This window comes from Elephas maximus, chromosome X (genome assembly GCF_024166365.1).
Source record: "Elephas maximus indicus isolate mEleMax1 chromosome X, mEleMax1 primary haplotype, whole genome shotgun sequence".
Taxonomy (NCBI): domain Eukaryota; kingdom Metazoa; phylum Chordata; class Mammalia; order Proboscidea; family Elephantidae; genus Elephas; species Elephas maximus.
Genome location: NC_064846.1, coordinates 46,789,940 through 46,815,074, shown reverse-complemented (window position 1 = coordinate 46,815,074; position 25,135 = coordinate 46,789,940). Strand labels below are relative to the sequence as shown.

Genomic DNA, 25,135 nt, shown 5'->3' with positions numbered 1-25,135 from the left:
TAACAAGAGCAGAGATGTCAATGGTAGCTCATAAATCTTCCAAATGTGACGGCAGTAGGGTTAATTATCCCCCCTTCCTGCCACTCTCTGCTTTCTCCAATGTGTTAGCCCATCACACGGATCACTGACTTTCTAGAAATATTCTCTGGCTTTGCGGGGACGTTCCTTTCAATCAATGGCATCCAGTCTGCTAATGGTCCCTGGAATCTCAATTTTCTCTAAGGATTTTTTCATCTGAATCCAGTTTATGTGAAGGTTTTTTTTTTTTTCCTTTTACATTTTAGGGCATAAGGGAATAGGCAGAGCTAGCTTTACTTTTTCTTTCTTTTTTTTTTTTGGTAAACTGAAAACCTTTGCTAAAGAGTCTGAAATTTGGGAAAAAATCCAGCTCATCTGTCAGATATTTCTAGAGTTACGTAAAATGGAATGAGATTTGTAAAGTTAAGAACAGGAAAGGGAAAATAGGCTAATGTGTCATGTGTTCTATGAGATGAAAACTATATGATAATCAGAAAAACAGCCTGAAATTTAGTTGGCCGGATTCAAAGCTCTCATTCTTTTATCAACTCATGCATAAACCAGTAACATTCACTTTCCTCTGTTAGAATAACGATATGGCCACATTTGGGCTAAATCACAATCCCTACAGATTATAACCACATTTTCAAAGAAGTTATAAGTATCCTTTTAAAAAAAAACCTAAGACACTTACGTTGTACTTGCTCTGCTTTGCTTCCCTCTAGGAAAAGAAAGAACAGCAACCAGGAAAAGATGTATTTCATGCCTCCCACCTTCCACTTTTTTCTCATTTTGACCACTGTAAAAGGCAATTTACAATCTTCAGGGCCTGGTGTACTTAAGCTGTTGGGGAAAAAAGGGAAAAAAAGACTTAATACAGACACCCTGGAACTGATGAAGATCATTGATGCTTAGGCTTCTAACCAGCTAGAAAAAAAAAAATGCTGGAAGATTTACATAAGGACAGGGGTTGTTATCCTACATAAGAAAGAGTACTTGCCTCTCCTGTCTTTCAAAGATTATATGGGAGAAAATTCAAGCAAACGAACATACATTTTGACCCAACTCTAAGGCTATGTCATGACAGGCAAGTCATAAGAAAATAAAAATGAATTTTGAAATCCTCCTTCCTAAGGGAATGGAAGTTGATTTCTCAAGAGATTATCTCTGGGACAAAAGGGAAACTGGTGTTTGCAAAACTGCTACTTTGGCAAAGAAGGTGAAAGTAATAGGCATGAGACCCAGGCAGTTTCTGAAATGAAAGTTAACTAATGCTAGCTTCAAGACTACCGTTACTATTAATCTTTCAAGGATGTTTCTCCTGTGTCTTCTATGACATCTGTAAGTATCTGTGGTGTGGCTACTTATGTCAGAAAAGGTAGATGTAATCAGCACGTAGATACAACAAAACACCCGAAAACAGTTTTATTGCTTAGTATGGTTCAGACATATTCCTCTACCATGAAGTCCAATGTGAAATGGAAATTTAAAATGGGCCATTTTAAATGGAATTTAGGCAAATTTAAATAAGTAATTTGTTCATACTGCACCACCATGCAAAAGACCGCAAATTAGGAATTATATTCTATCTTCAAGGCAACTACAATTCTTAAAATTAACTGATACTTCTATTTCCAGTCTAAGGGGTGGAAATCTTAACCTTTTCAGCCTCAGAACACGGAAACTTTGCTATATAGTTCACATTTGGTCACAAGCCATTAGACTTTAGAGTTTGTAAAACTTCAAATGGCTGATTTGAAAATATTTATTCTAGAAACCCCACATTCAGTCTCAGGTTAACCCTGAATGGGAACTGAATTTATTGATCTTTTCATAGGGTCCAACTTAAATATTGAGGATAAAGAAATCAAAGGAATGCAAGATGATCATTCTGGAGAATTGAAATGTCTTTGAAGTGGATGCCACAGCTCCTACTTACATGCTGGGAAGTTATCCCAATAAGTGAAAAATCATTAGTTCAAATTATGAACGTTTAACTGAGGGGAAATTAATCATAGAGAATAATTTGTGCTATCAGGAAGGATATGAAACATCCATCTGCCTTCTTTCTCTCCTTCCTGCTCCCTAAACAATGGCCATATTCTCCTAGGACATGTTCCTAACCTTCCAAATCCCTGGGTTCTGACTTCTTGGTCCCTTCTGTGAACTTGTGGTCCACTTTCAGTCACTCAGAATGTCTCTGTCCCCTGAGAGTTACCAGGTTCCCTTGAAGTAAATCATTTCCATTAAGAGTTTAACAGAGCAACCCACCCCAGCGAGGTTCTTCCTGAGCCTACTTTAATAAGCTTATCCTTCCAGCCTCCAAATGAGAAAGATTTTTAGCTGCTGAAATCCAATTTATTACCATCACATATGGATCTCTGGGGGTATTTTTGAAACCACAGTTTTCAGGTCTCCCCATGCAAGAACCAACAGGGTTGTTTTTCTTGCACAATGGTTGGGCGATTCGGTGAACAGTAGCAATGCTTCATAACTCAAACTGGCAAGGAAACGGCTATTAGAATTCTTTTGCTTTTCTTGGGTCCCAACTAATGTTATGAGCAAATAGAAAAGTTGGTGACTAGAGAGCAATTAATCTCGTTTGGCGTTCCTGTCATCTGTGAGGTCTCCCAGGCTGTGATGGGGAACATCAGAAAATAAATCGCTTCATAAATTTTCTCTTTTGATTTACAAGATCCTGAAGTCCTGCCTTTGTATTCTGTGCAGAACTATAAACGAAGAAGAGTTCCCTCCCCAAGTCTCCCTATCGTTTATTTTCTCCTCAATCCCTTTAACTTTTTTTTTTTTTATTGTTGTTGTTCCTTTGGGGAGAGGGGTTCAAGACATTTTTGGGGACTGCAGCAGTAAACACAAGCAAACATCGCTCAGCAAACATGTCGACTCTTATTCTTGCAAAGAGCCAAACTGTCCTTAATTTTTCAAATTATACTTTGACCCAGTTAACTGGAGTTATTTCTGCATTAACTCTCTGTCTGCTTCACACGGGCTATTGTGCCATTGAACTTGCACTGGCTCTGTTACAGGTTACTTAGAAATGCAGCCATTGACGTGTTTGGGGGGGTAGATCTAGACCCAACAAGAAAGCAACAAAGAAAACAAAGCCCTGCAACTTGCACTGGGGGGTGGGGGGCTAAGTGGGCTTTACAAAAGAACAAGAAACATGTCACATATCAAAAGAAAGGTATCTATTAAGGTGCCTCCGTGAAACAAGCGTTCATATTGTTCCTTTGCATCATGCAAAGGGACCAATTGCTCCTTGATCAGCTGTAACTGCAAGGCAACTGGGCCATCAGGTGTCAGGAGTCCACTCTCAAAGCAGGTCTCCTGGGTAGAATGGAGCCAAATAGAAACCCCCAAAGGAAGGCTAAGGGGTGAGCACATGCCAGCCAGTTCTTCACGCCCCACAGTGTCCCTATAATCCTCTGGAGAGGCTCTCACACTCACTATCATCTGTGAGACAGTCCCCAGGGTAGCAATTCTCTTTCTGACAAACAATAAGAAGACCCTGGAGTCTCTGGCCCTTGTCCATCAGCTGAAATCTTCTCCCCTTCTACACTAACAAGAAAAGTTCACTTAACTGGTAGTGGGTTGCCACTGAAAAGTGGCAGTTCCAGCTCTGGGTCTCTGTTGTTGTCAATGCCTTCATTGCTGCTTATGATTGACGATGTCTTGCATTTGGCTTGCAAAACATCTTCCTATCAATCATTGTATTTTATTCCCTACAACAACTCCATCTTCAAAATGGGCTCCCTGGGGCCCAGAGAACTCAAGTGACTACTTGTCAAGCCCTGGTGGCACAGTAGTTAACTGCTTGGCTGCTAACGGAAAGGTCGACGGTTCGAACCCACCAGCCACTCGGGGAGAAAGATGTGGCAGTCTGCTTCTGTAAAGATTACAGCCTTGGAAACCCTATGGGGCAGTTCTACCCTGTCCTATAGGGTCTTATGAGTCGGAATCAACTCGAAGGTAGCGGGTTTAGTTTGGTTTTGGGTCCAGGGCACTTCGGCAAGTGAGAAAACAGGCTCTGGACACACGCAGTAATTAAGCGGAGTGCAGAGCTCTGTTAGCTAGCTGAGCGGGGAATACCCAAGAAAGGCAGGCCGAGTGGCGAGTAGTGAGTTCGAATCCAGAGCTCCCAAATTTCCCTGGTCCCTCACCTTGCCTCTGCCGCTGACAGCTGGGCCCTATAGCTTGGGTGGCGAGTTGGGAAAGTCCGGGGCGCCCTGGAGGAACCTCCAGCGGCGGCTCCGACTAACAGTTGACACCCCACCTGTGCAAGGGGATGGGAAAAAGGGTGGGGGAAGCGGGCGCAGGGCACTGCTCACTGACCTGGGCACTGGCCTCCTCCGTGTGCCACGCGTGCACGCGCTCGGCGCTCCCCCGGACGCTCCTCCGAAGTCTGGGGCTTGCAGGTTGTGGCGAGAGCTAGAGTGCGCGCGAGGAGTGGGGGACGACTCAAAAGTGGGTGGGAGGAAAAAAATCACCGCCCTCACACCACGAGTGAGCAGCGGCTCGCTTGGCTCGCGGGGGCAGAGCCAAGACGCGGGCGCGGCGGCCCAGGGCCACCTGCCCGCCCGCCCGCTCCTCACTTGGCTGGAGAGGCCGACCGCTTGGCGCTGGCGGGAAGCCCCGCAAGTACGCAGCGGCTGCAATCCCGCGCCCTCTTTTCCACCCCAGCGCAAAGGCTTTATTCCTGCTCCCCCGACCCGAAAGTTAAGAAATCGGGAGAAAGTGTGAGGCTCAGCCGGCGACTTTCCCATCACGCAGCGCCCCCACTGCACCCCCCCTTCCTTTGGCTAGGCGAACGTTGGGGTCTTAAAGGGGCCGCACATCTCCTCCGGCCCCTCCTCCCTGTCTGCCCTGGACGCACCTAAGAGCTCCCCACGACTCGCGCCCGCCCTGACGACCCCGACTGCCCTCCAGCTTCCCCGCCTGGAAGCTCGCAACCCCCCTCCTCTCCAGCACAATGGCCTTTTTGGTTGCACCTGATCTGGTGCGAGGGGCGCTGGATGAGCACTCCTTATCATTTTGGGGCGTTTCCCAGACCACACTGTGTCTTAGTCAAGTGACAAAGCTTTGGTTTCATTAAAGGCTGGGTGGAGATGGATGTGTGTGGGTAGGGAGTTGAGGAACTTAGAAATCTGTTTTCTCCCACAGAGAGGGCTCCCAAACACCATAGAAAGGGCCTCTATGAACTGTTGTCTTGAGCTCTTGCAGGGACTCACCATAGAAACTGTTCTAGCAGTCTCTGTTATTCTGAAGAGATACCAAGAGCCCGACCTTGAAGTCACAGTAGCGTTGCTGATGCTGTGGTGAGCTTGAGACAAGCTACTCCAAATGTGTATTAATTCCACCAGCAGTAGTTACCAAGAATTATAAGAGTTGGTGGGGGTCTTCTGGACCATTCAGCTCAACCTCTTCATTTCACAGGTGGGGAAAATGAGATGGGAGGCGGTGTTATACCCAAAGCCACACAGCTAGTAAATGACAGGTTTGAGATTACAAGGCAGATTTCCTGACTTTTAACCCACTACTCTCTGTTGTTGTCTCCAGTTTATAGATGAGGAAACTGATTGTCAGGGAAACGGTGTCTTGTCAAATAAAAAAAAATTGCAAGTCAAGAACAGAGAGCAAAGGACAATTAAAACAAGAATGACTGTCCCTGGAAATTGACTATTTTTCTTCAGAAGTGTTAATATCATGCACCTAGCCCCTGCATTGCTGGAGATGTTTATTTCACAGTTAACGAAGGAAAGGGGGCCCTTTCTAAAATGTCGCCTTCAGGGCCCAAAATGTCTAGCTTCATCCTGCTGCGTGGGTAGCCATACATGGCCACATGTATTCAATTTGTGCTGTAGTATAGTGTGCAGCAGTATACGGAACTTGCTGATTTGTTGCATTCTAACTGTTCTCTTGACATTTAACGTGCTGATGTTTTGTCTCACTAGACCATGGGTTCTTCAAGGTCAAGGACTGATTGTTCAATTTTTTTTTTTTGTATCTGCGTTTCCCACCCTTATCTCCCATTATCACTGCCAACATACTTAGTATTCAGAAAAATGGGTTTCAGGGAGCAGCCTGGGGCAGACATGGATCCTAGCATTTAAAGTCAGTAGACTCGCTCATATTTAAAAGCTCATCTGTTTGCCTCTTATCACCTGCTCACCTTGCTTGACATAGTATTCCATTTACTGCATGAGAAACTATCCCAAAACCTAGTGTCTTCAAACAATTTATTATTACCAAATGGCTCTGTTGAACTGGACAACTGTATAAAGTGGCTGCTCGAGTTCTCTGAAAGGTTCTTCATTAATGCAAATATTAGTGGTCCTTGAATTAGTTCCAGTCTGGAAATCTGAATTGGAAATGCCAATGCAGATGAATTTTCACCTGGACTTCCTATCAGTTCTTATACAAACTAAACAGATGATTATCTCCATGCTTTATTTTCTCTATTTATTAAATGAGGATGGGAGCATAGATCACTTCAATACTCATTTTCCTAAACTTTCTATTTTGAGATAATTGTAGATTCCCAGGCAGTTATAAGGAACATTACAGAGGTGTACTGAATACCCTTCACTCAGTTTCCCCCAGTGGTAACATCTTGCGTAATTATAGTACAATATGACAACCAGGAAGCTAACGTTGATACAATCCACCCACCCTATTCTGATTTCACCAGTTTTACATGAAGTCATTTGCATGTGTGTATAGTTCTATGAAATTTTATCACATATTTAGGTTTATATGACCACCACAGTTAAGATGTAGAACAGTGCCAACACCACAAGGATCCACCATGTTTCCCTTTCATAGTCATACCTATCTCATTTCCCCTTTCCTAGTCCCTGGCAACCACTGAACTGTTCTCCACAGCTATAAGTTTGTCATTTCAAGAATGTTACGTAGAATCCTACAGTATGTAACCTTTTGAGATTAGATTTTTTTTTCATTCAAAGTAATTCTCTGGAGATCCATTCAAGTTGTTTCAGGAGTTGATAGTTTGTTCCTTTCTATTGCTGAGTAGTATTCTCCGGTATGGATTTATTCCAGTTTGTTTAACCATTCAGCCACCGAAGGACAATTGGGCTATTACAAATATAGCTGCTATGAACATTAGTTTACAAATTTTTGCATCATCAAAAGTTGTCATTTCTCTGGAATAAATGCCCAGCAGTGCAATTGCTGGGTTGTATGGTAAGAGCACATTTAAGTTTGTAAGAAACTGCTATACTTTTTTTCTAGATTGGCTGTACCATTTCATATTCCCGCCATCAATGTATGAGACATTCGGTTTCTGTACACCCTCACCAGCATCTAGTGTTGTCATTAGTTTTTGTTTCAGCCATTCTGATAAGTGTGCAGTAATATCTCATCATGGTTTTAATTTACATCTCACTAATGCCTAATGACATTGATCATCTTTTCATTGCTTTTTTGCCATCTGTATATCCTCTTCAGTGAAATGTCTCTTCATGTCTTTTTGCCTGTTTTCTAATTACATTGTTTGTTTTCTTACAGTTGGGTTTTGAGAGTTCTTTATATATTTTAGATACTAATCCTTTGCCATATGTGTAGTTCGCAAATATTTTCTCCCAGTCTGTATTTTTGTTTACATCCTCTTCACATGGGCTTCAGCAACAGTATTAGAAAAGTTTTTAATATCTGCGAGATCCATTTTCCCTTTTATATATCACTTTTAGGTGTCAAGTCTAAAAACTCTTTACCTAGCCCTAGACCCTGAACATTTTCTCCTATTTTGCTCTTTGAAAGTTGTGTAGCTTTAAGTTTCACATTTAAATCAATGCTCCATTTTGAGTTAATTTTTATACAAGATGTGAGGTTTAGTTTGAGGTTCACTTTTTTTTTTTTTGTCCATGGATGTCCAATTGCTCTAGCACTATTTGGTGAAAAGGCTATCCTTCCTCCATTCAATTGCTCTTGCACCTTTGTCAAACATCAGTTGGGCATATTTGTGTGCGTTTATTTCTGGATCTCTATTCTGTTCCATTAATCCTTGGGTATAACCCTCCACTGATATCATACTGTCTTGATTACTGTAGCCATAAGCACCAAACTAAAACCCATTGCCATCGTGTTGATTCAAGTAAGCCTAAATACCAAGTAGGTTGGTTACTCCCACTTTATTCTTCTTTTCTCAAGATTGTTTTAGATATTCTAGGTCCTATACTTTTCCATATAAATTTTAGAATAAACTTGTCTTTGTCTACAAAAAACCGTGCTAGCATTTGGATAGGAATTGAATGAAGCCTAATGATCAAATAGTGGAGAATTAATAACTTTTTGTTCTGAGTCTTCCAACCCATAAACACAGTATGTCTCTCCATTTATTTAGGTGTTTGATTTCTTTCATCAGTGTTTTGTAGTTTCTGGCACGCAGATCCTGTACATATTTTGTTAGATTCATATCTCCATATTTCACTGTTTTTGCAGCAATTGTAAATGTTTTTGTGGTTTTAATTTCAGTTGCCACATGTTCATTGCTAATGTATATGAATTCAATTGATTTTTGTGGATGGATCTTGTATCCTGTGTGCTGCTGAACTCATACTCATTTTTTGAAAATGGAGCTATCACAGAATGATTAATACTGAACAATGTTTGGGTGACACAAATTTTAGCCTTTTAAATGCTTCTTGTCCCAATCAAACCTAGAAAACTCAGGTTATTTGATTAACTTGCAAAAGATGTCAGGGCACGTAAAGAAGAGTATATTACAATATAGGTTTATCTCTTTAAATAGAAAACGGGACCAACTTAAGAGTTTGTATTAATTAAATATTTGGTTCAATATGTACAAGGTGACAAGGCATTCTATGGACTTTTTAGAGCCCTAAACTATATTTTAATATGAGTTCCTTTATTACTGATAGGCATTTTTCTTTGTGTGTCACTGAATTTTTAACAGTCTCTCCTGTACTTTCTCACCATAGCCATTTCTAAACAGTGCTAGGAAACAGAATTGGTTGTCATTAGTGTGATTCACCAAGCATTTCCAGCTTTCCTCCTTCTGGACACATAATAGGGTTTTCTCTCTCTGCCCTTTATGGGACTGAGTATGTCCATCTGATTTGTTTTGGCCAATGAACCCTTAGCAGATTTCTTTTTTAGCAGATCACTTTTTAGTGGAAACTTTAAGAGCCAGTGCATGGTTTGCCCAATTTCCTTCCCACTACTGAGGAGTCATGGATGTGTGTGTCGAAATGAAGTCTGGGTTCCTGTGTGAGTAAGATGAGTAAGGCCCCCAGAAGACTAGTTCTGGAGGTCAAGAGTGAATGATAAATGAACTTTGGTTGTGTTAAGCTTCTGAGATTAGGAGATTGCTTATTTCTGCAGCATAACCTAGCCTATTCTGACTGGTACTACCAGTGAACACAATTCTGTTTCCTAGCACTTTCTGAAAACCAGAAAAGCATACAGAAAGAGTAGCTTATAGAAAATTGGGAGCAGAGTTCATGCAACCAGGTACTATTTGGTTCAATATATTCTAGTTAGTTAAGCTGTCGTTTTCCATTTATACCTTTAAGTTACTATGCAAGCAAAAATAGCCCAAGGCATTTTGCGTTTATGCTTTGTGTTATATGTGAATACTATTTTTATAGAAATGATTTTCCTTTTTAGTGATTTTAAGCTATGCGTGGTTGCACTTTATGTGATTCTTTTTCCGGAGAAACACGTCTCCAGATTTATAATAAAGGCCATTGAAAAAGCAAGATTTTGGTTTACAGAATATTTCAGAAATATATTTATTGTAAAAATCAAGGTAAACCCATTGTGTGCATGGTTAAACATGTAAACAATGAAAGAGGGGTGCCTGCCTTGATCCAAATTTTAGAGAACCGCACAATTACCATGAATGAGTCACATGGACAGAGCATAAAATGAACCACATCTGATTGAAGATGTGTTTCACATATTTAACTGCATTTTTGAATAGCTTTCCAAAGGTGTGTAAGATGTGTTAACAAAAGAAGTCATGGAAACGAACTGGAGGTATAATGTGTATATGCATAGAAAAAATGCAACATGATACAAAGATGGTGGCATGGAAACTGCCTCCCAGGAAGCTTTATCGCTATAGAATGTTTAATCACTTCGAACTGCATTTCCTTACTACAGGACCCCAAGCTAGCCACACTTCCCTAGAACACCATGATCTTCCCAGGGTGTTCACCTTTATCCCAAGAAACAGGTAGAAGAGCTATTCATTATTATTTTGCAGCAGAACTAACAGAAGTGACTGTCTCATTGTCTTAACCACAGCATCTAGCTCTCCTCAGGGAGATAGCATGATACACTCAAAATAACCAAGACTTTGAAACCAAACATACCTAATTTTGAATCCCAACAAGTTATATAACCTCTCTGAGCTGGTTCTCTTATATGGAAAACTGGGATGACAATAATGTTGCCGCATATATTCAATGGCCTAACGTACATGGAGTGGCTGGCAAAATACCTAGCATGCACCCATTGCCGTCGAGTTGATTCTAACTCATAGCAACCGTACAAGACAGAGTAGAACTGACCCATAGGGTTTCCAAGGAGTGGCTGGTGGATTTGAACTGCCGACCTTTTGGTTAGCAGCCTGAGCTCTTAACCACTGTGCCACCAGGGCTCCCCCTTACACATAAACCAAAACCAAACCCGTTGCTGTCGACTCCGACTCATAGCAACCCTAGCATATAAAAAAAGTAGGTGCTTAATAGTTGTTTCTGCACTATTTCACCTTCCCTGCACCCATCCACTTAGTCCAAATGTGACTATTACACATTCAGTAAAGTCCTTTATTAGCTACTCAAGCTTCAGTTTGCCTGTCTTTAGAAGAGAGTGGGGATAAAAGCAGGAAGAAGAAACCAATAATTAGCCCAATTTTCCACCCTTGTTTTCTAAGCAAAGAGTGAGTTGGAGAGTAGAGTGCCAACACGTGTTCAAGTGGAAAAGTAAAGAGACTGATGCAAGAGCGAAGTCACTCTCTCCTTGTGCACAGGTATACAAGCACCAGGTATTGTTCTGGTGCCTGGAAAGTATCATAAAATGTTAGATGCAAATTTGAGACTAAGATCTCCAGCTTCATGGCACACAGACTAGAAAATGAGACATAAGCCAGAGTAGAATCATAAGAAACCACCTAAATATTTTCAGACCCAAATTACTTGTTGTGGGACAAAGAATTTGGTTTGGCCCTTTCTTTGGCTCTGTTTTCTGAAAATAACCCAAGAAATTAAGATGCCTTTGTTTTCCAAAATAGCCTGGAAAGTAGGCGCTACACAGTCCCCACACCTGGCAAACCAACTTCAAGGAGGAGCATGATGCAGTCATGTACATTCATTGATGGATTGTGATAATTCTGCATTAAGGCCCAAGTCATACATTTTCTTCGACGTTTCAATGACTAAGGGACCCAGGGCCTTGGAGCATTTCCTTGGAGCTTCCTGGCTTGGTAAGAACATCTAGGCACAGGAGAGGATGCGGCACGTTCCTGGGGGTAATAGAAGCCTCGTGGTGCCAAGATCTCTCCCAAGCCTTGCCTGATGTGTTTCTTCGCTTGTATCCTTTTCAGTTATAATAAATGGGTAAGTGTAAGTGTAGGTAACAGTCTCCGTGAATTTTGTGAGCTGTTCTAGAGAATTAATGAAACCACGGGGGCAATGAGCCAGGAAGAGCTGGCAGTGCAGAGTCAATTTGTATAGACCCAGCTCTGAGTGGCTGGGTGATAGAGAAAGGCTGCATAGGCAGTTAAAGAAAAAGGATAGAGTCCTTCTAGTTCGTGACCTAGTCCCAGGGGACTAGAGTGGGGGAAGGCCAGCTGGTCTGAAGTGCAGGGAGTTGCAGACTACTGAGCCTATATCTACTTCTCAATGACCTGGCCTCAGGTGCCAAGGGATGTTTTGACTAACTCAGGATAGCCGGGGATGAGACTTGATCTAACCCTGGGTGGTTAGGGTTAGAGAGAGGAATTGCTGCAGAAGTGATTGTCAACGACGAATGGAAGCATGGGAAGGTGAAGTCTGGATCCACTTCCATTTGAGAACTGGATTCATGCTGATCCTTGCTAAAAAAAAAATCCTTGCTAAGCAGTTAGCAATAAAGGTGGGGTTTGCCCACCTTGCCCTTTTTACAGTGCAGTTTGTAGCACAGTCCTCACACTTGTTCTTTCAGTCCTTGAAGAAGAAAAACTTGTTTCTGATTAGGAAAGATGCTGACAACTCATCGTTGGAGCTACAACCCAGAGAATAAGAGCAGGGACCAGAGGATCCAAAAAGCAAAGATGGCAAACTGCTGACCCGAAGGCTGAAGAGAGCCTGCTCATATGCTTTGCCTGGCATGAACAGGTTTTTTTTTTTTTTTTCAAAATTTGAGTTAGTTCCAAACAATCTTTAAATTTTTTATTAGGAACTTTCACTATAAACATTGATTTCCAGTTCCTCTTGAAAAATTGGAATTTCTGGGAACACTTGGGCCCACATCTCTGCATAAGAACATAGGCTGGAACAGAGTAGCAGCTGCTACTTTCAGACAGCATGTGTCCTCTCCGTTTTCCACAGTCCCCATCACTCCCTATTGTGTCCCTTTTGTCACCCTTGGGTCTGTTTTACTCATTCACATCACCTTCCTAGCACTTAGAGACGTTTGAGTTTAAACCAGTGGTATACTGATAACTCTTAACAACTGGCTCTCTAGAGGGAAAAAAAAGCCCTGATTTGTAGTAATTTACAATTTCTGTGGTGTAAACACTCCCAACATGGTTGATTTCAAGTGACTATCATGGAGTCCTGGTGGCATAGTGGTTAAGGCCTCAGCTGCTAACTAAAAGGTTTGGCAGTTCAAATCTACCAGCTGCTCCTTGGAAACCCTATGGAGCAGTTTTACTCTGTCCTATAGGGTCGCTATGAGCCAGAATCAACTCAATGGCAGAGGATTTGTTTTTTGAACATGTTATCATTTAATGTGGAGTTGGTAGAAGTTGTGCATAATGGGTTCTACCAAGTTGGTGCGAGCTGACTGCAGAACACCACCAGTTTGAATCCACTCAAAAAAGCTACAGCAAGTAAATAGGATGGTGAGGGACATGATCCAAGAAATCTTATTCACAGGCCAAGAGTCAGAAATCAACCAGAAAGGGTCAGATTCAACACCTGACATGGAACCCATCATTGAATCAACACTACTTCCTTGTTCCCTACCTCTTTTTAGAAATACCACAAGCCAATTATCCAGGCTTTGGGCATGGGTAATCTGGGAAGGAGGCATGGGCTGATGAAAGGTTGGCATTAGCTTGATATGGTCAGAAGAGAAAGTACAGGACGACCCGTTACAGTACTGCTGTGTTCTTCCTGTCAACTGAATACTGAACTTATTTTATCCTGTTGAGAAGGAGATTATGGGAGGAGACCAGGGAGAGCAGTGAGCTGCCTATTTAGAAGCTAAGTTTGGAGTGAAATGGAAATAGACTGTGAATCCCATCCAGCAATCCCTCCTCACACCATAACTGTGAGACTGCTGACCTCATACGCAGATGACAATGATCACAAGCAGGGACCATCCCCTCCCACTCCATACTTGAAAATGAGTGTAGATACAATAGCACCCTAGAAGGTGAAAACTGTAAAGGACCTTAAGACAACTTAGTCCAAGCCTAAATTACAGAGGGGAAAATTGAGGCTCATAGAGAGGAGGTAAGTAGCACAACCAGGTCTGGAAGCCAGGTTTTCTAACAGCCACTTTGGATTTTTTTCTTCTACCCCACACTGCCTCTCAAGGAGTTAAAAAATAAGAGTTAGTCTACCAACTGGTTGTGCTGCCAAACCAGCAACATGAATAATTTTTTTTGACTGAATCAACTGTCTGTTTAGGCATCATGTAGACACAGTCAAACACTCATCTCCAGTTTTCTCTCTGTTTGGATGATTTAAAAACCTCACAGAGAATCTGCATGTCCAGGGAGCTTTGCCAAGAAAGTCTAAAAAATCTAAACAGCCACTCTCAGATTGGCCCTGTAACCAAGTGACCAAGTCATTTTTTTTTCTCTCTTTCATATTAGAGAAAAATACAATGTTCTTGCCTCAAAAGAGGAAGCATCTGGACCCAGGAGGATTCTTGAACTGAGAGTTAAGACTCTTGGCTCTAGTCTTGTCTCTGCCTTGGATGGGTCATATCCTCACCCCTTGCCCCCTGTGGGCATCAGTTTCCCCATCTGTAAAATGCAACAGTGGAGCCCCATGATCTCTCAGTTTCCTTCACAATCCAGCAGTCTTTGAGTCTGAAATCATATTCCAGGTGCCTGCGCACTCAACTGATTGGCTCCTTCCAATCTGTGTTTCTCTGGCTGCAAGATATTCAGGAACCCAAACGTCAGAGACATTGCTGTGCCTCTGAAAGCCCGCAAGGCTTGGTAGTTGGGGTTGTTCTCCACAACAGCTAATTTATACAAGCAGCCCCAAATGTCTCTTCTCATTAGGGGTCCCTCCTCTCCTTGCCTTTGAATATTCCTGGTAACCTCTCTGTCATAAAAGCCAGCTGAAATAGAAAATAAAATTCTCAAAGAATCATATCTTTAAAAATAAAAAGCCTAAACCCAAATGAACCTTTTACTAGATTATGGGCTCCAGTGCTTATTCCTCAAGGGACTCTTGTGAAATCAGAGACAAAAACTTGAGAACAATCAGACAAAGAGGAATGTCAAACTAAGGGTTTGGGTTTATTTTATTTTATTGTTTTCAAATCTACCATGAGTTGGGGAAGGTATCAAGAACACAGAGAAACCCACTCCCACCTACAAAGTCCATGTGCTAAACCATGTTTTTTCTGTCACTTAGAGTTCAGCTTTCCTCAATATTAATGGAACTTAAGCAAAACAAGAGTTTCTTTTATGCTTTCTCCCCCAGCTCCCTGCTTGCTAAGTCCTGTGCAAACTTGCAGCAGTTTCCAAGCACACGGCTGTGAAATTATCAGGGCTGGACTAACGCCAGTACAAACCAATTTATTGGGGTCCTGAAATTAAATAAAACCTAGAAAGCTTGATTAATTATGGCACAGCACAGCAGGGAGCATTCAGGGGGGAGGAAATCAGGCCTGAACTCATGCCGGGCCTCTGTTCTCCAGCCTGATTTACAGCACATGTAGAGAAGAGTTCCTTCTGTGGACAGGGCTGCATTGCTCTTTCTACTTATTAGTACATAACAAAAATGTAGTTTTCTAGTCCAGCAGGGAAAATGGTACTTAGTGGGTCTTAGCTACCTATGTAATCAGTCAATCCCATAATAGTAGTTCTTGGGATTAATTTTGTTTAATTTAATTATCATCTTTATGCAGCCCATTTGACAAGCTCTCCTTTTTCAAAACAACATTGGCTAAATAAGTCTTTGGAGAATCATTGTTGAGATCCAGTACTTCTGTGGTTTCTTGGCGCAACTCATCACAGAAGGAGAGTGACTACACGGCAAATTGTCACGGTTAAACAAGACGTTCGTGCCCCTCCCACCCACCCCCCATACACCAGGGCCTTTCCCTTCAGCTCCTGTTTAAAATAATACCAAATCAACCAGTGGCAAAAAAAGACACCTCATCTAAAGGTACAGTGTCTAAAGTCTCCTGAGGAGTTTGCGAGTCAAAGTCTTTGAAGACCTAGGCAGTAAGAAGATATTCTCAGCCTTGGAAACAATGTGATGCTATACATCTCTCCCTTGTCAGAAGATAAAGGTTTCACACTTCTGCCCAGTTGCCTTAGAACCCTTGCATGGGGCATAGTTGTCTAATATGAGCTTCTAGAGTTCTGGGCCCAGCTCTGGCTGATTCCCTTTGTCACCACCAGGCCTAAAGCCCTACCTGAGTATATCCAGGGCTGACATTTAGCAACATGCTGTAGTGCAGTTGTATCATTGTTGCAGCTGGGTAAATTGCTACTGCCCCAAGTTCCCTAAGTATCCCCCACAGCCTCAACTGCTCCTGTCCCTCCCTTGGGACCCTTGGGCTCTCCCCATGGTATACAACAAAATGGTTAATGAATGGCACAGCAGAAGGCCTCCAGTATCCTGCTCTACTGGGCCTTCTGGCATCATTTCTAGTAGGTTACCACCCATGCTGGACCACTATTTAACTATTTTGGATATTACCCTAACTACATCACAAAATGGTATCTTCTTTCCTCATGGTGGTAATGAAGGGAATCTTATTGGAAAAGCACCATATGCTCTTCATGAGGAAAAACAACATTTTTCACCCTAAGGACAACACCAAAGTCCAGAGCACTGGCACTTGCTGCAGACTCCCTGGATAGAGAGCAAGGCATCTAGTACAACGCCTGGCCAAAGTGGCTGTGCAGGAAGTGTGCACCAAAGCAGACAGCTCTGGCTGCTGAGGAAACGTTTCTCGACATCATTCTCTGTCATGAGCTTCCCTAAGGATAGGCTGGCTCCTAGGGATTGAAATCTACCCCAAATAGGAATCACCTGGAGCTTTGTAAGAGTCACCAGAATAGAGAAAGAAGGAATAGAAGGACGCAAAGACTAATGTGATCCTCAACACAGCTCTGCCAAAGAAGAGCAATGGTCTGTATGTGAAAGATCTTAGGGAAAGACTTCAGGAGACCCATACCCCAGTACTGGTGCTGTCATTAGGTAACTGTGTGCCCTTAGACAAGTCTCTTCACCTCTCTGTGTCTCAGCTTCATCTATAGTCAAAGAACTGAGTTAAATGACCTCGGGGGTTTCCCTTAGCTTTGAGATTCTATGGAATTTTTATTATTGTTAATAATCAGAGCAGTATGATTTATTAGGTACTCACTCTGTGTCAGGCATGATTTTAAGTACTTTTATATGTATCCTTTTATTTAGGCTTCATAGCAACCCTATGAGGTAGGTACTATTATTGTCATCGTACCTTTTAAAAATGGGGAAGGTCACACGCTAGTAAGGGGTATAACCAGTACTCAATGTCTGTGTAAATCTAAGACCTGTGTTCTTAGCCCCTACCTATCCCATCCCTCTGTTTCTCCATGTGTTTAAGACTACGAGCCTTGAGCCTACACATTTCTTGGTATGCACCACTACCTCTATTTTCTTTGTATCCACACTCCTCTGGTAGTGAATTCTCCGGCTCCCCTATTCCCAGATTCCTAGCTTACTAGGTCTGTAGCCACCATGTTTCTATTCTCCCCATCTCCAAGGTGTTTCACAGGCAAATAAATAGAATAGGCAGGGAGCCAAAAATTATACACAGACTCCTAAAAAAATAAATAGACCCGCCTTCTCTCTTTTGAGGTTGAATTAGAAGAAGGGAGCAGTCTGATTATATTCATGACCCTAGAAACTGTTCTCAAGCAGAGACAGCCAAGCCAATAATATTTAGAAAAATAACAAAAATTGACTGTATTTAGCTCTGCAGCAGAATCCTGCTGGTTATTCATGGTTAAATATTAACATCTCAGCTGTTTCTGGCCATCTGAGTGACAGACTGTAGATTCGGTTAAATGACCCTACACAAACCCAATATGGCTGTAAACTTTTTAGAAGAAAATAAGAGTTACCTTTACATTGATAGTTAATGAAACTGGAAGATATTAGCTGCAGCTAGTACATTTGAAGTTCAAAGAAACCCATGCAAAAGTGAAAGCCACAGATCACTGGAGCTAAAAGGAACATGTAGATTTAATCTATTTCCCTTGAATTACAGATGAGGAAATGGAGACCCAGAGAGGGGAAGAGACATATCCAAGGTCACACAGTGAGTTATTGGCATGGCCAGGGCTAGATCTGGGAGTTAGCCACCATCCTTTTTTTATATAAATGAGACTGAGGCCCAGAGATTTGCCGAAAGTCACCCAGACAGTTATGTGGCAAAGGCAAGGCTAATCTGTATGTTTTGCCTCTATAGCTCATATTTTCAGATATCCGTAGAACTTGACTGGATATCTTATACTTGTAAGGTTTCATCTCTCAGGCCACAAATTTAGTTGTATAAAAAATGTCATTTTTACAAATCTTCTATAACTAAAACTAATTTCTATTTCAAGCCTTCTTCATTCAGGCCAGTAGTAGAATCTCCATCTTTGTCACTTCTGGTCCTCTCAGGCATTTCAAGCCCCTCTCCTATCTCCAGAGTGTTATCCAAGTTCTGGGGAGCTTCCAGAGTTTTCCCAGAATGGAGTTGTGGTGGTGGGGGTGGGGATGCTGGCATCCGCTCAGTTGTGTTGCATCTTGTCTGGTCCTTGGCTTGGATTCAAACCGATTGCTATTGTGTTGTCTTTCATTCTCCACCCAAGGGCCTCTCCAAGTCCAACTTTCTCACAGCTATTTCCTGCCCTTCAGGTACACAAGCCACAAGAGTCCCCCCCCCCTTTCTGGGACTGCAGGAAATCCAGTGGTACTGCCTCAGGCCCATCTTGCAGATACACCCCACAGACATTCCTTCTGATCCAGACCCTCAAGATCAGTCTCCTCTTGGATCCCCTAAACTAGTTGGAAAGTCCACGATTCCTCCTGCCCCCAGAACTCCTCCCAAAGATTGTTCAGACACAAGACCCCCTGCTCCGGATTCAGAATGCTTCCGCAGTACCAGCTTCCTTGCTGATGCTCTGACTGCCCCATTTGGAAAACCTTTATATTGCTGTGGGGGTGAGGAAGACTCTTCTCCCACATCCACTGTTTATGCCCTGAGTCTTGGGCTAAGAGATAAGGAAACTCAAAACCCTTTGCTCTTAAATGATTGTCTTAGCTATGATTTTATTTTTTTGTCATTTAATATTTTTTTAATTGCCCTTAGGTACACAGAAGCGGATTAATCATAATCCTTGTTTCAAGAGACAGCCTCAGTATTGGCCCACACATGACCCTCTTTGATTTAATTAGCTTTTATTTTTAGTAATTTAATAGGTACCAAAAGGGAAACCCTGGTGGTGCAGTGGTTAAGTGCTAGGGCTGCTAACCCAAAGGTCAGCAGTTCAAATCCACCAGGCACTCCTTGGAAACTCTGTGGGACAGTTCTACTCCATCCTATAGGGTCACTGTGAGTCAGAATTGGTTTGGTTTTTGGTTTAATAGGTACCCAAAACACCACCACTCAAAACAAAAGCTAGAACCTTGACGGTAACCTACATCTAACCATGTGTTCTACCTCCATCATGCCCCTGCCTTTCCCTGGAAACTCCTACCCAACATAACCATTATCCCAAATCCCATGTTATCATTCTCTTGATTTTATATATATATAATTGTATTGCATCTGTACGTGTTACAAAAAATAATTTCATTTTTTTAAATTGTATTTGTTTTTAACTCTATGAAAGAAATATCGTGCTTATGAAATGGGACTTCCTTTTCACTTAATTATGTAATGTTGTTGCTAAACTTCATCAACATTATTGTGTATACAGTAGATCATTCATTTTGATGGCTGCATAAAATTTCATCATGTGAGGATATCACACCTTATTTATCCAGGCTCACATTGATGAGCATTTGGTTTGTTGCTATTTGAACTTCGAAAACTAACAATTGGTCCCTTTCTTTCTTTCACTCATTATTTATGCTGTGACGTGCCTATTCTGAGGCAGCAGATGCCTTAAGGGGAATCTGCCTGAATGGGAGAAGGGTAATGGCGTAACAGGAAACACCTGGAGGGAAAACACACATTGGCTAATATATCAAAAATCAGATGCAAACTCAAAGGCTTTTACCTAATCAAACCCTAGGTATGACATTCATTGGTCAAAAGGAACACTCTGTGGGAGAAAGGAGAGTGGGGATGGCTCCATGCCAGTGATCCCAGGGACAGAAAGAGCATCTCAAAGAATTGGTTTTATAGAGGCATTATCTTTGTAGTGAAAATACACTCTGTCATTTAGCCTATTTTCTCCTCCCTTTCTCCTGATAGTTTTGTTCAGAAAACAGGATAGGTGGGGTGGGGAAAGTTTAAGAAAGAATGTGGTTTCTGGCTCAACATGACCATTAACATCCTTTAGTCATGTTTTAGATTATCTTTCCATTTACTAAAGAACATTGACTCTGCTAAAGTTACACCATCATTAGTGCCGACGCAATTGGAATCTAGATTTCCTAACATATTTCCCTTTCTCTGTCACAATTTAGCGCCTCATAGCACTACTGACAAGTGCCACTTGGAGGCAAAATGTTGGAAATGAAGAATTTTACTGGAGATTCTGGGCGTGAAGTACATTTATAAGAAGGGAGGTGGTTTATATGGTTTACAAAATTATTTAAAGATGGGATTTGCTTTGAGGTCTTCTTTCCTTTCAATTCCCTAGTCTATAGCTTGTGACTTTCTTTGATTTGGGGAAAAGATCAGGCAGCTTGTTGGGAAGTAGGGTGGAGAGAGGAGTGTCCTGTTTTATCTTCCTAAACTAGCTGCTTCCTAGTCCTTTAATTTAACTATTAGTCTCCCAATGTCAATACAACTCCTAGAGGCATTTGCTGGCAGCTGAGATAAGTGTTCCAAAGGAGAAAGAGACGGTAACAATTCTTTGTGGAAAATATTTTTTTCTTTACTCACCCCCCATCTCACCAACACGGGAAGTTATACAAAAAATAAAGTATATGGTACTGATAATGATTTAAAAATACATATATTCTAGATGAGTTATACTTCAGGTTACTCTCAAAGTATCTTGCAGTTATAGTCTTAATAAACTTTTTATTCTGGAATAATTTTGGATTTACAGGAAAATTGCAAAGACAGTACAGATAGTCGTGTATACCCCTTACTCCGTTTCCCTTAACGTAAACATCTTACATAGCCATGGTGCTTTTGTCAAAATTAAGGCCCTAGCACTGGTAGATTGCTGTTAACTAAACTACAGTCTTTATTTGTATTTCACCAGTTTTTCCACTAATATCCTTTTTCTGTTCCAGGATCCTATCCAGGATACCACATTTTATTCAGGAAATTATATTTTAAATGGAATTAGAGAGACACTTGAGAAAAGGCCCTTAACGCCTAAAGCAAATTACTCATTAGATTTTGTAGTTTCTTTATGAGTTCCAGAGGTAATGAAAGCAGGGCAGGTAAAGTGGTGGAAGGCTTAAAGAAGAGTAAGTTTTAATTTAAGGAAGCTTTTTGTGTGTGTGCTTTCGGTGAACATTTACACCTCAAGTTAATTTCTCATTCAAAAATTTATACACATACTGTTTTGTGACATTAGTTGCAATCCCCACAATGTGACAGCACATTCCTCCTTTCCACCCTGGGTTCCTGTGTCCATTTGACCGATTCCTGTCCATTCCTGCCGTCTCATTCTGCTTTTGGGCGGGAGCTGCCCATTTGGTCTCGTATATTTGATTGAACTGAGATGCAGATTCCTCATGTGTATTATTTTTTTGTTTTATAGGCCTGTCTAATCTTTGAAGAGTGGGCTTTGGAAATGGTTTCCGTTCTGTTCTACATTTTTCTCATGCTCTGTCTGGAACTCTCTGTTGTGCTCCCTGTCAGGTCAGCCAGGCACCATCTAGTTCTGGGCTCAGGCTGGTAGAGTCTCTGGTTCATTTGGTTCTTAGTCCTTTGGGCTAGAATTTTCCTTGTGTCTTTAGTTTTCTTCATTCTCCTTTGCTCCAGATGGAATGGGACCAATAGATGTATCTTAGATGGCCACTAGCAAGCTTTTAAGACCCCAGATGCTACTCACCTAAGTGGGGTATAGAACTTTTTCTTTATAAACTGTTATGCAAATTGACCTAGATGCCCCCTGAAACTATGGTCCTCAGGCCCCAGCCCCAGTGACTCTGTCCCACAGAGTGTTTGGTTGTGTCCAGGAAACTTCGCTTTTGCTTTGGTCCAGTTGTACTGACTTCCTCTGTATTGTGTGTTGTCCTTCCCTTCACTGACGTTGACCCTTGTCTACTATCTAATTAGTGATTTCCCCTCCCTCTCCTTACCCACCCTCATAACCATCAAAGAACGCGTTTCACTGTTTTTAAACCTTTTCCTGAGTTCTCATAATAGTGGTCTCATACAGTATTTGTTCTTTTGCAACTGACTGATTTCACTCAGCATAATGCCCTCCAGATTCATCCATGTTGTGAGATGCTTCAGATTCATTATTGTTCTTCACAGTTGCATGGTATTCCATTGTGTGTACATACCATAATTGGTTTACCCATTCATCTGTTGATAGGCATTAAGGTTGTTTCCATCTTTTTACTACTGTGACTAGTGCGGGAATGAACATGGGTGTGCATATATATATTTGTGCGATGGCTCTTATTTCTCTAGGATATATTCCTAGGAGTGGGATTGCTGGATCATATGGTATTTCTATTTCTAGGTTTCATGGAAGTGCTACTATCATTTTCAAAGTTGTTGTACCATTTTACATTCCCATCAGTGGTGTGTAAGAGTTCCAATCTCCCCACAACCTCTTCAACATTTGTTATTTTATGTTTTTTGGATTAGTGCCAGCACAATCAGGGTGAGACGGTATCTCATTGTAGTTTTGATTTGCATTTCTCTAAAGGCTAATGATTGTCAGCATTTCCTCAACTGTCTGTTAGCCATGTGAATGTCTTCTTTCATGAAGTGTCCGTTCATATCCTTTGCCCAGTTTTTAATTGGATTATTTGTCTTTTTGTTGTTGAGGTGTTGCAGTATCTCATATGTCATAGCCAAAAATTTTTCCCAGTCTGTAGGTTCTCTTTTTACTCTTTTGGTTAAGTCTTTTGATAAACACAAGTGTTTGATTTTTAGGAGTTCCCAGTTATCTAGTTTCTCTTCTGGTGTTTGAGCATTGTTAATAATATTTTGTATTCTGTTTGTACCATGTATTAGGGCTCCTAGTGTTGTCCCTATTCTTTATTCCATGATCTTTATTGTTTTAGATTTTATATTTAGGTCTTCGATCCATTTTGAGTTAGATTTTGTGCATGGTGTGAGGTATGGGTCTTGTTTCTTTTTTCTGCAGATGGATTTCCCGTTATGCCAGCACGATTTGTTAAAGAGACTGTCTTTTCCCCATTTAATGGACTTTAGGCCTTTGTCAAATATCAGCTGCTCATAGGTAGATGGATTCACATCTGGGTTCTCAATTCTGTTCCATTGGTCTATGTGTCAGTACCCAGCTGTATTGACTACCGTGGTGATACAATAGGTTCTAAAATCAAGTAGTGTGAGGCCTCCCATTTTGTTCTTCTTCCTCAGTAGTGCTTTACTTATTTGGGACCTCTTCGCTTCCATATGAAGTTGGTGATTTGTTTCTCTATCTCATTAAAAAATGTTCAAATTTGGATCGGGATTGCATTGTATCTGTATATGGATTTGGGTAGAATTGACATTTTCACAATGCTGAGCCTTCTTATCCGTGAGCACGGTATGTTTTTCCACTTATGTAGTTCTCTTTTGGTTTCTTGCAGTAGTGTTTTGTAGTTTTCTTTGTACAGGTCTTTTATGTCCCTGGTTAGATTTATTCCTAAGTACTTTATCTTCTTGGGGGCTATTGTAAATGGTATTGATTTGGTGATTACCTTTTCGAAGTTCTCTTTGTTGATGTAGAGGAATCCTACTGAGTTTTGTATGTTTATGTTATATCCTGCTACTTTGCTGAAGTCTTCTATTAGTTCCAGTCACTGTCTTGTAGATTCTTTAAGGTTTTCCATGTATAAGATGATATCATCAGTGAATATGAATACTTTTACTTCTTTCTAACCAAGTTGGATGCCCTTTATTTCTTTTCATTGCCTTATTGCTCTGGCTAGGTCCTCCAGCATAATGTCGAATAAGAGTGTGGATAAAGGGAATCCTTGTGTGGTTACCCTTCTCAAGGGGAATACTTTCAGTCTCTCTCCATTTACAATGATGTTGGCTGTTGGCTTTGTATAAATGCCTTTCCTATGTCGAGGAATTTCCCTTCTATTTCTATTTTGTTGAGAGTTTTTATCATGAATGGGTGTTGGACTTCGTCAAATACATTTTCTGCATCAATTGATAAGATCATGTGGTTCTTATCTTTTGTTCTATTTATGTGATGGATTACGTTGATTGATTTTCTAATGTTGAACCATCCCTGCATACCTGGTATGAATCCCACTTACTCATGATGTATTAATTTTTGGATATGCTGTTGAATCCTATTGGGTAGAATTTTTTTGAGGATTTTTGCATCTATGTTCATGAGGGATATTGGTCTGTAATTTTCTCTTTTTGTGGTGTCTGTGCCTGGCTTTAGGTTATGCTGTCTTCATAGGATGAGTTCGGGAGTATTCCTTCCTTTTCTAGGCTCTGAAATGCCTTTAGTAGTGCTAGTGTTAACTATTCTCTGAAAGTTTGATAGAATTCTCTAGTGAAGCTGTCCCATCCAGGGCTTTTCTTTGTTGTTGAGATTTTTTTTTTATTACCTCTTCAATCTCTTCTTCTGTTACAGGTTTATTTAGTTTTTCTACCTCGGGTCAGCGGAAAAGAGGAAGACCCTCAAGGAAATGGATTGACATAGTGGCTGCAACAATGGGCTCAAGCATAACAACGATTGTGAGCATGGTGCAGGATGGACAGTGTTTCTTTCAGTGTTTCATAGGGTCGCTATGGGTCAGAACCAACTTGACGGCACCTAACAACAACAACCTCGGTTTATGTCAGTTTAGGTAGGTAATGTGTTTCTAGAAATTTGTCCGTATCCACTAGGTTTTCAAATTTGTTGGAGTACGGTTTTTTGTAGTGTTCTGTTATGATCCTTTTTATTTCATTTCGGTCTGTTGTGATATGACCTGTCTCGTTTCTTATTCAGGTTATTTGCTTCCTCTCCTTTTTTTTTTTTTTTTTTTTTGTCACTTTGGCCAGTGGTTTATCGATTTTGTTGATCTTTTCAAAGAACCAACTTTACGTCTTGTTGGCTCTTTCAATTGTTTTTCTATATTCTATTTCATTTATTTCTGCTCTAATATTTATTATTTCCTTTCTCCTGGTGCCTGAGGGATTCTTTCCCTGCTCTCTATTTGTTTGAGTTATAGAGTTAATGTTTTGATTTTGGCCCTCTCTTCTTTTTTTTTTTTTAAATTAATTTTTATTAAGCTTCAAGTGAACATTTACCATTCCAATCAGTCTGTCACATGTAGGTTTACATACATCTTACTCC

At 41.1% G+C, this 25,135-nt stretch overlaps 1 protein-coding gene across 6 annotated transcripts in view; it reads right to left on the bottom strand.

Annotated features, from left to right (window-relative positions):
• Positions 1-4,791, bottom strand: part of CHRDL1 (chordin like 1) — a 152,478-nt gene extending 147,687 nt beyond the window's left edge. For all 6 annotated transcript variants that reach the window (XM_049872071.1, XM_049872074.1, XM_049872076.1 and 3 more), the window contains exons 1-2: positions 4,369-4,791; positions 713-861 (exon numbers count right to left, since the gene is read on the bottom strand). In XM_049872071.1, the coding sequence (XP_049728028.1) occupies positions 713-809 (97 nt within the window). In that variant the 5' untranslated portion in view covers positions 810-861; positions 4,369-4,791. The remainder of the gene's footprint in view (positions 1-712; positions 862-4,368) is intronic.
• Between the last annotated feature and the right edge of the window lie 20,344 nt (positions 4,792-25,135).